Source organism: Oncorhynchus kisutch, linkage group LG1 (genome assembly GCF_002021735.2).
Source record: "Oncorhynchus kisutch isolate 150728-3 linkage group LG1, Okis_V2, whole genome shotgun sequence".
NCBI classification, from domain to species: domain Eukaryota; kingdom Metazoa; phylum Chordata; class Actinopteri; order Salmoniformes; family Salmonidae; genus Oncorhynchus; species Oncorhynchus kisutch.
Genome location: NC_034174.2, coordinates 68,605,925 through 68,619,861, shown reverse-complemented (window position 1 = coordinate 68,619,861; position 13,937 = coordinate 68,605,925). Strand labels below are relative to the sequence as shown.

General features: G+C 45.2%; 1 protein-coding gene across 3 annotated transcripts in view; it reads right to left on the bottom strand.

Annotated features, from left to right (window-relative positions):
- LOC109888412 (VPS10 domain-containing receptor SorCS1) overlaps positions 1–13,937 on the bottom strand; it is a 140,272-nt gene that overhangs the window by 42,481 nt on the left and 83,854 nt on the right. For all 3 annotated transcript variants that reach the window (XR_004210938.1, XM_031831340.1, XM_031831337.1), the window contains exon 4: positions 4,655–4,813. Coding sequence is in view for 2 of the 3 variants with exons in the window: in XM_031831340.1 (XP_031687200.1) it covers positions 4,655–4,813 (159 nt within the window). In the remaining variant the exon portion in view is untranslated. The remainder of the gene's footprint in view (positions 1–4,654; positions 4,814–13,937) is intronic.

Genomic DNA, 13,937 nt, shown 5'->3' with positions numbered 1-13,937 from the left:
TTTTTACATGCGCATAAGAAATATGTTTTGTCCATTTGCAATATGATTTCATAGGAAGTCAAAAGTCAAAGTCAAAAGTCACTTTTTTTAGGGCCAAATACCATAAGAAATTTGACATGCTCAAAAATCCTGCAGAAATGCAAAATTGACTGGCCAGATGAACTCGGGATGGCCTGGCAGTGATAGTTGCTCCTTTCCATCGCTCATTGTGTTGACTTCATCATGTCCATTTTGTGATGTTTTTTCACTGTTGAATCATATTGCAAGTGTACATGCATTGTTGTGCAACTGGTAACCCCCCCAAAAAAATATGGTGATTTCATTATGTCCATTTGTTTATGTTTTCTTACTTTTGCAAAGTCACTGGGCATTTGCAATATGGTTCAATGGGCAGGTACCATCACGAATTTGTCATGCTATAAAAATCCTGCAGGAATGTGAAATTGACTGGCCTGATGAACACAGGATGGCCTGGCAGTGATAGTTGCTCCTTTCCATCGCTCATTGTGTTGACTTCATCATGTCCATTTTGTGATGTTTTTTCACTGTTGAATCATATTGCAAGTGTACGGGCATTTGCAATATGGTTCAATGGGCATTTACCATAAGAAATTTGACATGCTCAAAAATCCTGCAGAAATGCAAAATTGACTGGCCAGATGAACTCGGGATGGCTGGGCAGTGATTCTGGTTAATCTCAGTCGCTCGTTAGGGTTGATTTCAGAATGTCACTTTGGTGATGGTACCTCACTGTTTAAACATATTGCAAATGGACAAGAGTCACCAGCAAGTCACCGTCCGTCAGTCAATTAGATATCATTCTGACACCAAACTGATACAAACTGACACCAAACCCACTTTTTCCAACTCGTTTAGTAGCCAACTATCACATACTTCAGAGCTGGCCCAAAATTCACAACGCCTTCGGTTCAAACCATAAAAAAAACATAAAACACGTAGTTACGTTCTAGCTGCGGGTCCAGTTCTTATGTCATGTGTAGGCCTAGCTGAGGCGACCCCGAATCCCAAGTTTCGGCTCGATCGGTCATTTGGTGTCCGAGCAAAACCCTAATTGGTGCTGAAAATCCACTTTTTTCCATGACTTGCTACGGGGTCCTTGAATGAGCTATCGGACAGAAACGTTGGGATCTGTCTCTATGGGCCGAGCCGGTTTCAATGCACCTAGCCTTGCGTCTCTGAGACCTTTCTAAATGTCGTCATTTTTGTAATGGTCAAAATGAATTGAAATCATTGCAAATGTACGAGGCTGTTTCTCGGTCCGAGAACCTTCTAGAGCCACCTAACTCACCACGCACTATCGACCGGAGGTCTAGAACAGGATTCTAAAGTTTCGGAACTCTAGGTCTGACGGTTCTTTTTTAGCTCGAACAAAGCTAACTATTGCAGTCACTGTCTGTCTCTACGCACCCCAATACGTCCCTCCATCCAAGTTGTGTTTTAGTGTGATTTATTTTTCCTTTGAAATTTTATGGGAAAAATGACTGATTTACAGTTCATGGGGGTTGCCTAATCACATATATGAAGTTTTGGAAAGATCTGACTTTTTTAACCCCTCGAAACAGCCCAAGAGACACCAATTATGGCACTTCCGGTTGGCACAGGAAGCTATAAATCAACACATATCCTCGTTGGGGTATGCTCTTACAGAATCCTGAGATTTAAGTCCTTATGTTAAGAACTGACTGATTTACACAGGGTTGAATGCACTGTGTCTATCAAACTGCAGGCAGGGTATGGGTATACACTTTTAGGGTGATTTTAACCACTTCCGGTTGCTCCAGGAAGCTTAGAATCGACACAGGTAGACCTCATAGTGGCTTGATGGACTGTTACCGAAGACAGGTTCATACGGCATTCATAACCCATATAGGCTTCAGGTTGAATTTAGGTGTGCAGGCAATGTATTCCTATGGGGAGAGAAGTCATTGTAATCTGTGAGATCAAAAAAAAACTGTTTTACTGTTAAGGGTTAATGCCACACGGTCAAGGTTAGGCTTGCACGGATCGGGAGGACCTTAGGAACATTCCTGTGGTTGAATTGTCCTTCTAAACATAACGGTTCCGCCGCTGTCACCCAAAAGCAAATGATGTTGTGGTGGAGGCTTCATTTTGGGCCTACTTTTCTAATGGTCGCTGCGCCTAGACCGAGCGAGCTACGGTCAAGCGCGATATCTCGTTGAACTCGGCACGGCCTAGAGATTATGTTTATGCCATTGCCTGCTCTCTGTGTCTTTGAGCACCGCACTTTATCACTCCATCCTTGCTGTGTGTGTATGTGAAAGCTTTTCTTTGACATCTGTTGGGAGAAATGACTGATTTACAGTTCATGAGGGTTACCTAGTCACACATATGAAGTTTTGGAGAGATGTGACTTTTCTAACCCTTCAAAACAGACAGTGTGACCCAATTAAAGGCACTTCCGGTTGGCACAGGAAGCTATAAGTCAACACATGTGTTGATTGACATAAAACTCAGGATTCTGTAAGTTTCTAAGTCTTTAAGTTAAGAATTGACTGATCTACGATCTACACAGGGTTGAATGTAGTCATTTTCACCTTTGAAGGTTATGTACATCAAAACACCTTTTGGGTTAATTTAACCACTTCCGTTTGCTTCAGGAAGCTTAGAATTGGCACAGGTAGCCCTCATAGTGGTCTGATGGACTGTCATAGAAGACAGGTTCATAAGGCATTCATAACCCACATAGGCTTCAGGTTGAATTTAGGGGTGCAGGCAATGTATTCCTATGGGGAGAGAAGTCAATGCAAACTCTTTGAAGTAAACACCTTCTTTTAACTATTAAGGGTTAATGCCACACGGTCAACGTTACGCTTGCACGGATCGGGAGGACCTCAGGTACGTTCCTGAGGTCGAATTGTGCTTCTCAACTTAACGGTTCTCTCACTGTCACCCAAAAGCAAATGACATTGAGGGCCAGCCTACTTTTCTAATGGTCGCTGTGCTTAGACCGAGCGAGCTACGGTCAAGCGGGGCATCTTGTTGAACTCGGCACGGCCTAGAGAATATGGAAATGCCATGGTAGGCTTTGTGTGTCTTTAAGCACCGCACTTTGTCACTCCATCCTTGCTGTGTGTGTGTTTCTGTGTGTGTGTGTGTGAGAGAGAGCTTTTCTTTGACATCTGTTGGGAGAAATGACTGACTTACAGTTTATGGGGGTTGCCTAATCACACATATGAAGTTTTGAAAAGATCTGACCTTTTTAACCCTTGGAAACTGCCACTGTGACACCATTTAAGGCACTTCCGGTTGGCACAGGAAGCTATAAATAAACTCATATCCTGATTGAGGTATGCCTTTACATAATCCTGAGTTTTAAGTCTTTACGTTAAGAACTGAGTTATTTACGGAGGGTTTAGTGAGTGTGTGTTATTTCAGAAAATCATAAAATAATCACAGAAATCTCACAGAGCTCCGCAGCACACTTTAAAAAGATTCGTAAGAACACCCTGCAACTGGATCTGTAACCGTTGAAAAAAAAAAAAAACCTATCCGTGAACATCACCAATCTGTCGTTGTACGATTTCTCTTAAATGACGATAGATAAATGGCTGTTTTTTTTTTAAATTGACACCGGAGGCTCCTTGACTTTGACGTGAAGTGGAAAAATAATTTCTCAATTTTCATTTTGGACCTTTAATCCCAGATAAATGGCCATAACTCAAAAACCGTTGAGGCCTAGACGCCATCTTGTTCGGGGCCAACTGCCCGTTATGCCAAACCTACGCTCACCGAGTTTCGGCTTCGAAATATTTTCAGTTTTTGAGACAAGGCCCCGTCGTGAATCGTGATGTTTTGTCCAATAGCAATATGATTGCTTATGCCCTCTTGTGGGAATTTCCGGGACAGCGGCAAAATGACCAAAATCTTATTATTTTTGTAAAACGGAAACCGAATGTCCGACAAGGTTCATTTGATGACTTCCCGGTAGGTCCGGCCCTGCCGCTCGGCCCGACGCCGTCCGCGAATTTTACAAACGATTTCGGACGTCTAGTAAGGGACCGTACATTTCCAATATGGACTTTCTCACTAACCATACGGCACCTGCCGAAATCTTCCCTTAAGGTATGTAAACTTCTGACTTCAACTGTATGTATGGAGTATATGGCTCTAGTCTCAGCCACAGAAACTGAATTTATTTAAAAAAAGCAAATTGTTGAACACGATTTAATATATTGGAGTTTAGACGATCAACCTAAAAACCAACTCAGTTTCTAAATTGAGGGCTATCATAAGTTTAAATCCACTGGATATGCTAATCACGTCTCCTCCCTCACGGTAACGCACCTCACTCAACTGCAGAGTAAATAGTCCCTAAATGATGACACCACATCAATCACCCCACCGCCTGACTCAGAAGAATGGTCATTTAATTACCATAGTGAATTATTATAATGTCTGTTTGTCAATTGTCGATTTGACACGAAGAAAAACAGGGGAAAAAAATTATAACAGCTCGTCTTGTTTTGATGTCTGACAGAGGGGCAAAACAGACGAAAGACAGAAAGCCTCTGATGACAAAAAGAGACTATAGCTAGCTACCAGATACAGTAGTTAAGTGGTCTCTGTGTGTGCGTGTGTGTCAGTCAGTTCTCTCTCCTCCCTCTCATCTTACCTTCTGGTCATGGCTGTAGGCAAGGATCCAGTCCTCCTGCTCGGGGTGGAAGAGAAGGCTGAGGATGTAGAAGCTGAGGCGGTACTTCTGATAGGTGGCTCCCTCATCGGAGCTGATCAGCAGGCTGCTTTCCACCTCCGGGTCAGTCAGAAGCATGATCTGAATGAGAGCAGACAGAAATATAATCAGAGCTAGCCATGGGAGGGAGCTGGTCCTGGAAGACTGGGAAATATTATTGTTGGCTTGGGAGTGAGGCTTAGTTTGAATCAGTGTTGGATAAAGATAACTTATTTAAAATGGTATATATTTTGGTAATCCATGCTGTGAAGGCTCCTCAGAGGAGGAAGGGGAGGACCATCTTACTCAGTAAATATTATTTAAAATAGTGAAACATTAAAACAGTTATCCTTATTAGAAAAAAATATATCAAATATATTCACGTCAACAAATAATTTATTAAAACATTTATTAAAATACTGTTTTGCAATGAAGGTCTACAGCAGCCTCAACTGCAACCCTCTGTAGGGTAGCACCATGATGGACTCTGTGGACAGCTAGTTTCCGTCCTCCTCTGGGTACAACGACTTCCATAGACTTACACGTTAACTATGACAACTTCCGGAGGATGTCCGCCAACCTATCAGAGCTCTTGCAGCATGAACCGACATGGTGTCCACCCAATCAATCAAAAGATCAGAGAATGAATCTAGAATTGAAAGCATAAGCTACAGCTAGCACTGCAGTGCATAAAATGTGGTGGGTAGTTGACTCAAAGAAAAGGACAATAGTTGAACAGTTGAACAAATTAATTTCTTTAAAAATGAAGCAGCAAGAGAGAGAGAGCTACATTTTGTAGTATTTTTTTTCACTTTCACTTAGCTAGCGAATGCAGCTAGCTCAACTCAGCAAAAAAAGAAAGTGTTACACCGAGGCCTGTACTCTGGAGCGGGATCGATTTGGAGGTGGAGGGTTTGTCATGGTCTGGGGCGGTGTGTCACAGCATCATCAGACTGAGCTTGTGGTCATTGCAGGCAATCTCAACACTGTGCGTTACAGAGAAGACATCCTCCTCCCTCATGTGTTACCCTTCCCACAGGCTCATCCTGACATGACCCTCCAGCATGACAATGCCACCAGCCATACTGCTTGTTCTGTGCGTGATTTCCTGCAAGACAGGAATGTCAGTGTTCTGCCATGGCCAGCGAAGAGCCCGGATCTCAATCCCATTGAGCATGTCTGGGACCTGTTGGATGAGAGGGTGAGGGCAAGGGCCATTCCCCACAGAAATGTCCAGAAACTTGCAGGTGCCTTGGTGGTAGAGTGGGGTAACATCTCACAGCAAGAACTGCCAAATCTGGTGCAGTCCATGAAGAGGAGATGCACTGCAGTACTTAATGCAGCTGGTGGCCACACCAGATACGGACTGTTACTTTTGATTTTGACCCCCACTTTGTTCAGGGACACATTCCATTTCTGTTAGTCACATGTCTGTGGAACTTGTTCAGTTTATATGTCTCTGTTGTTGAATCTTGTGTTGTTCATACAAATATTTCCACGTTAAGTTTACTGAAAATAAACGCAGTTGACAGTGAGTGGACGTTTCTTTTTTTGTTGAGTTTAGTTTAGTCTGCTAAAACACCTGGCTCAAACAGAGAGGGATAGTATGTTAGCTATCCAACACTGGCACTCTTCCAAGTCAAGGTAAGCTTTGATTTTATTAATGTTGTAACGTTTTCTTCTGTGGACGAAGGATCGGACCAAAGCGCACCGTGGTTAGAGTTCAACATGTTTAATAAAGACCATAAACGTGAACACTACGAAATACCAAAACAAATGTGAAAAAACGAAACAGTCCTATCTGGTGCATAGACACAAAGACAGAAGACAACAACCCACAAAACCCAACACAAAACAGGCTACCTAAATATGGTTCCCAATCAGAGACAATGACTAACACCTGCCTCTGATTGAGAACCATATCAAGCCAAACATAGAAAAGGGAAAACTAGACACACAACATAGAATGCCCACTCAGCTCACGTCCTGACCAACACTAAAACAAAGAAAACACGAAAGAACTATGGTCAGAACGTGACAGTACCAACCCCCCCCCCCCCCCCCCCCAAGGTGCGGACTCCGACGGCAAAACCTGAACCTATAGTGGAGGGTCTGGGTGGGCATCTGTCCATGGTGGCGACTCTGGCGCAAGATGTGGACCCCACTCCACTTTAGTCTTTGTCCGCTTTAGTCTCCTCCTAGGAACACCCTACTAAAGGGCCCCACTGGACTAAACAAACTCCTCCGGACCGAGGCGCAGCTCCGGACCGAGGGGCAGCTCAGGCTGACTGGCGTCTGGCGAATCCTGGCTGAATGGCGGCTCTGGCGGATCCTGGATGAACGGCGGCTCTGGCGGATCCTGGATGAACGGCGGCTCTGGCGGATCCTGGATGAACGGCGGCTCTGGCGGATCCTGGATGAACGGCGGCTCTGGCGGATCCTGGATGAACGGCGGCTCTGGCGGATCCTGGCTGAACGGCGGCTCTGGCGGATCCTGGCTGAACGGCGGCTCTGGCGGATCCTGGCTGAACGGCGGCTCTGGCGGATCCTGGCGGCTCTGGCGGATCCTGGCAGACTGGCGGCTCTGGCGGATCCTGGCAGACTGGCGGCTCTGGCGGATCCTGGCAGACTGGCGGATCCTGGCAGACTGGCGGCTCCTGGCAGACAGGAGGGAGACTCTAGCCGCTCTGGAGAGGAGGGAGACTCTAGCCGCTCTGGAGAGGAGGGAGACTCTAGCCGCTCTGGAGAGGAGGGAGACTCTAGCCGCTCTGGAGAGGAGGGAGACTCTAGCCGCTCTGGAGAGGAGGGAGACTCTAGCCGCTCTGGAGAGGAGGGAGACTCTAGCCGCTCTGGAGAGGAGGGAGACTCTAGCCGCTCTGGAGAGGAGGGAGACTCTAGCCGCTCTGGAGAGGAGGGAGACTCTAGCCGCTCTGGAGAGGAGGGAGACTCTAGCCGCTCTGGAGAGGAGGGAGACTCTAGCCGCTCTGGAGAGGAGGGAGACTCTAGCCGCTCTGGAGAGGAGGGAGACTCTAGCCGCTCTGGAGAGGAGGGAGACTCTAGCCGCTCTGGAGAGGAGGGAGACTCTAGCCGCTCTGGAGAGGAGGGAGACTCTAGCCGCTCTGGAGAGGAGGGAGACTCTAGCCGCTCTGGAGAGGAGGGAGACTCTAGCCGCTCTGGAGAGGAGGGAGACTCTAGCCGCTCTGGAGAGGAGGGAGACTCTGGTAGCTGGACAGACGAGGTGCACTGTAGGCCTGGTACTGGGCCGAGGACACGCACCTCAGGGCGAGTGCGGGGAGGAGGAACAGGGAGTACTGGGCTCTGGACACGCACAGGAAGCCTGGTGCGGGGGGCTGCCATCGGAGGGCTGGTGCGTGTGGGTGGCACTGGATAGACCGGACCGTGCAGGCGCAATGGAGCTCTTGAGCACTGAGCCTAACCAACCTTACCTGGTTGAATGCTCCCCGTAGCCCGACTAGTGCGTCGAGGTGGAATAGGCCGCACTGGGCTGTGCTGGCGAACCGGGGACACCATGCGTAAGGCTTGTGCCATGTACGCCGGCCCAAGGAGACGCACTGGAGACCAGATGCGTAGAGCCGGTTTCATGACACCTGGCTCGATGCCCACTCTAGCCCGGCCGATACGAGCTGCTGGAATGTACCGCACCGGGCTATGCACCCGCACCGGGGAGACCGTGCGCTCCACAGCATAACACGGTGTCTGCCCGGTCTCTCTCACTCTCCGGTAAGCACAGGAAGTTGGCGCAGGTCTCCTACCTGGCTTCGCCACACTCCCTGTGTGCCCCCCCCAATACATTTTTGGGGCTGCCTCTCGGGCTTACTACCGCGCCGCCGTGCTGATCCCATTCGCCGGTATCCCTCCTCACACTGCTCCAGAGAATCCCAGGCGGGCTCCGGCACTCTCCCTGGGTCGACCGCCCACCTGTCTATCTCCTCCCAAGTAGTGACACAGTCCAGATCTTGCTCCCATGTCCAGAAATCCTGACATCGCTGCTGCTGCAGATTACCACACCGCTTGGTCCTTTTGTGGTGGGTGGTTCTCTAACGGTTTTCTTCTGTGGACGAAGGAGCGGTCCAAAGCGCAGCGTGGTTAGAGTTCAACATGTTTAATAAAGACCATAAACGTGAACACTTCGAAATACCAAACCAACACATGTGGAAAACCCAAACAGTCCTATCTGGTGCATAGACACAAAGACAACAACCCACAAAACCCAACACAAAACAGGCTACCTAAATATGGTTCCCAATCAGAGACAATGACTAACACCTGCCTCTGATTGAGAACCATATCAGGCCAAACATAGAAATGGGAAAACTAGACACACAACATAGAATGCCCACTCAGCTCACGTCCTGACCAACACTAAGACAAAGAAACACAAAAGAACTATGGTCAGAACGTGACAAATGTATTGCTACCAGGACCCATCAGTGTAACTGCTAAACTGCTTGCTGCCTGTACTGCATGATTGTAGCAGGTTTACTAACGTGTTAGTTCTAGTAACCATGTTGACTATGACCTTAGCTAATATGGTGACAATGATGTAGGCTGTGTGTTGCGGTTAGCGGTTATGATGATATGAAGGTTTGGCTTGGAAAGTTTTTTTTCGCCTGGTCACAGACAGCTGATGTGTTGTGTACTGAAGTCCACAAGTGATGGGAAAATGTGAGCAGAGGAGAGCGTGTAGATGTGAGAAGGAATTATACATTGAGCAAAATAATCATGCTGTTTGTATGTGGCTGCTATGAAAGTGAACTGTGTTTGCGTGGGATTAGGGTGTATTCATTCCGCCAATTATGTTGAAAAACATGTCTTAAACAGAAGCAAATCTAATGAAACCGGGATAAACATACCTGAATATGTCAAATAAAAACTCTTGTTTGAAACTGTTGGACTAATGATTACACCCTAGATCAGCTCGATACAGCCAAGAGTGTGCAAAGTATTGAATGTGTCACTGTCTATCACCTTGATTACTCAAATGTCTCTCTCGACCTTTGCAACCAAGTTGTAAACTTTTCATAGGTTAGATTGTAGCAACCTCGTGACGGGAATAGGGAAAATTCTAGTATCATTTAGTAACCTAAACCTACATTGAGCTGGTAACAGAAATAAGGCCATGCTCATCCTCCCTCATCTTAAACGTCACCAACCGCCACTGAATCCATGTGATGGGCAGCTTGAGAGTTTGAAGTAGACTGAAAAAAAATAGATCTTATTATTAGATTATATGATTGGATTATAAAGTCTACATTTAATAACAGATATAAATGTCAGTAATTTGTGGTTCTAAATTGGCGTCTTTAGACACACTGTCATCGCCTGCTTGTTAGATATCTCATTTGTAAACCTGTGTTCCGCTTTGCTAGATCCTAATTATTGTTGTACAGACAGTCTTTTAACACACCCTTTGCCTATCTTGTAGCGAGTGTGTATGGGTAACGCATTCAGATTTCTCTCCTGCTGTCTGTTCAGTCAGGCTTTGAAAGCTCTAATTTCCCACAAGCTTTGTTCTTTTCTTGGAGGTTCACAATTTTTTTCTCCTGTGATTGTGCCAAGTGAGAAAAAAACACATATCAAAAGATATAATCAGCAGCAAATGTAATTGAATCAGTCATCCTGAACGCTTACATAACACCTTATCAGTAGCACAGTGGGAAGGAAGTAGAGTGTGTGTGTGTGTGTGTGTGTGTGTGTGTGTGTGTGTGTGTGTGTGTGTGTGTGTGTGTGTGTGTGTGTGTGTGTGTGTGTGTGTGTGTGTGTGTGCGCGTGCGAGTGTGTTTCGAGTCACTATGTTAATAAAACCGTGAACTGATTGGCACTTATTATCCCAACATCCATCCCAGTAGTGCCCACAATTTCAATGTCAGACAACGACTCTATAAACCTCCACAGTTTCAGTGTCGAGACCTTGTGGAACCGTCAAACCTTCGAAGTCTGGGAGTCTAGGAGTCTAGGAGTCTCCTCACACCACCATATTTCTATAGTTCACCAACCCCAGCAAAACCACTGTTCACATTACGCTAGCAAATTGTCATTAATGACATCAGTTGTGCAGGGATCACACCGCTATGGAACCATGCTGACTGGGTTATAGAGGATAGCCTTTTTTCTAACAGAGTAGGGAGACACAACCTTCAACGAACAACCCAAGGTGATTTGAACAGGTTTCCCCATTTGACAAATATCCTAAGTTTCCCTGATTACCATCAATAGGGGTGGATTTGGGAATGGGGCATGAGGTAAAACGTCTAACACACTTCCAGCAGGCACCATTGGCTATATAACCTAGCAAGCTTGAGCAGGCGCGGCCGAGACTCTAAGTCATTTGTCAAACTATGCATGGTAATGGTAGCTATAGTGGGCCGACCCCAAACACAAGTTCATCAATCACAGTGAGCTAGCGTAGCACCATACGTGATCCACATGCTGACCAATCCAGTCAAATATCAAAATGCAGCACCCAACACAGTTTATTTTTACATTCCATACACAATTAACACTTTGTAAGAGACAGTGTTTTAACTCTGGGCACTATTAAACTTTGTCTGATCCTATAAATATCGAAACAACACCCTATTGCGATACAGCCTATTCTAGCCTAGCTTATGTAGGCTAATGCTGCTATTGTGAAGGGGGGATATTAAGCTGTTTCATGAATTCGGGAACACTCACATGACGACTTATTTCAATCATTTGTTGCTAGAATATGGAAATCGATATATCCTAGTGCGACGTGGAAATGGGTTAGGAAGATTCTGGTGAGCTTCTCGGGGATGTGGTCGTGTATCCGATTAGTTCCACTTATAACCTTCAGATGAGAGAGAAATGAGGGGACGAGTTGGACAGATGTGGCAGCGAGGGAATGAATCCTGTAGGAGTTGTGTTGAATACTATATTGGCAATGACCGTTGCCAAGCATTCAGCTGTTACACTTTTACCTAAAAACTCATCTTCACTTAACATGGATAATATACGGATAATATACGCTTAGCTTCAAGCCTTTAGACTTATGTTATGAAAGAGCTTCACCTTGTCATTTGACACATTTCTATAAAAACTGTATAAAAATGTCAACAACATCCTCATCATGCAACATTACATGACTGTTTGTTTAGACATAGATGTATCTTTAGATACGCTATCTCGAAGCTTCACCTTGTAATTTAACAGATTCATATTGAAAACTGCATGGAAAGGTCAACATCCTCATCACACAACATGACATTACGGTGTCATGTTTAGACAGGAAATGACAGACGGAACATGTTGACTCAATCAACGTTTCCAAGGGTAATTTCAAGAAAGCATCTCACACTGGTCAAAACAACTCTGAGAATGCATATCCAGATGTTGCGTAATGTTACGCCGCCAAATGAAGTCCTACACTTTTAGCTTTACAGGAGTTTAATAAATAAAAGGAGAAAAACTAAAGGAATCATGCTGACTCTGAAACTTTCTCCAGAGTTCCATGCTCTGTAATCCACACAAAACGCTGGCATTTTGTTCATTTCTACACTTCACACTTTCCCCTGATGGAGCACGGGGAAAAGAGAGGGCATGCCTGGAATTGCTACCATTGTGTGTGTGTGTGTGTGTGCACGCTCCAGTGTGTGTATACGTATGTGTGTGTGCATGCATTTAGTTTATGAGGCCAAAGAGGTTCAAAATGACCAAAGGATAATGAAGCAGCCACCAACTGCAAGACATTTAAGAAGTGTGCGATGAATAACACAGTGAGTTAATAGCCGTGCAGCAGTAAATACTCAGTGATAGAATATTAATGAAATTATGCCCATATTTTCCATTTCACCCCAGTCACAGTAATTGGATTGTGAAGCCTCTCTAAATCCAAGCGTAACACAGTTGGTGCCCAAGCGACAAATATACTCTGTCTGCACTATAGGAAGTTTAAATGGCAAGATTTCAAGGAAATTCATGGAGGAGTAGAGGGAAAGTAGAATTCACTAACAGTGTAGCTCCTAACAACAGACCCCCACTTTTAGGCTGACATGTTGCTACTAGTTTGACTACCCAGACATGATTATGAGAGTTTGAATGGGCAACCTGGCAGACGTTACTTCCTGTAAACCAGCAGCAGGTGCGTTTGTTGTTGAATGGAAAACAATAGGAGTTGCTTGTTCGCTCATGTCATCCCATGGACTGTCGGTGACCAGTAAGTGAACTCCTCAGGCAAAAAGGTCAGTCTTGACTGTCTTTTTAGCCTAGTAGAGACATCTGAAGAGCAGCAGAGTAGTGTAGAACCCATGAATCAGCCACCATCTAGTGGCCCAAGTCAAAATTACAGAACAGCCAACCTAACTAGACCAAGGGACTTCAACCTTTTCTTGCCAAGGGACCCTCCTCCCTCCCAGGCAAACCAGCGACCACCATCATACGTTAGCAGAAACGTTTTTCTTTCACATGTCTCGTCTTATCAGGTGAATGATAATGGCAAGGAGAAGCAAACTAACATTTTAGAATTCATATATTTGGTATAGTTTTTCTATATTTTGACTTCCCCACATTATACTTGGAAGAGGAAGTTTAACTCCAAACACATTTTGGCTAAGAGCACCGGTGTTGCGCAGTTTCTCTGGTCCCCAGCAAAGTCTACTGCGTCAGCCCCTCAGTATAGACTTCCAATCACTGTCGGTGGTTCTGAAATTGCAACGTCTGTGTGTCTGCCTATCGATAGGCTATCAGATTGGTGCTAGTGCTTGTAGTAGCCTATAGCTTTGCTTTACCGGATACATGTTTTTTTGGGGGGGGTTGTCCTTTTCTCATGTTAAGCCTAATATTTATGTTTCACTAAGCTATAGACCTACAGTGTTGCAATGCTGCTATTTAGAATGCTGACTGGTTGCAATTATGCATTTACTTGCTCAGTAATTAAAGTAGGACATTCAAACATTGCAGTTTGTAAAATGCATGTTCTATGCAACAACATACTAATCAGTAACCAATTTATGTTTTTAATAGGATACAACTGCACTGTAGACCTATAGCCTACCTTGGCCGTCCACACGCTCTCGCGCAGCTTGGGTAGAACACGTTCGTGCTGCGTAAAACCAGTCTATTAATGCCAATGATCAAAACAATAGCTTACTAGGGATTGTTTCATTATGCAGACAATGCAGTCTGACCTACTAGCCTATCTATAGCTATATACATTATTTTGCATGGTAGCCTATTTATATTACAC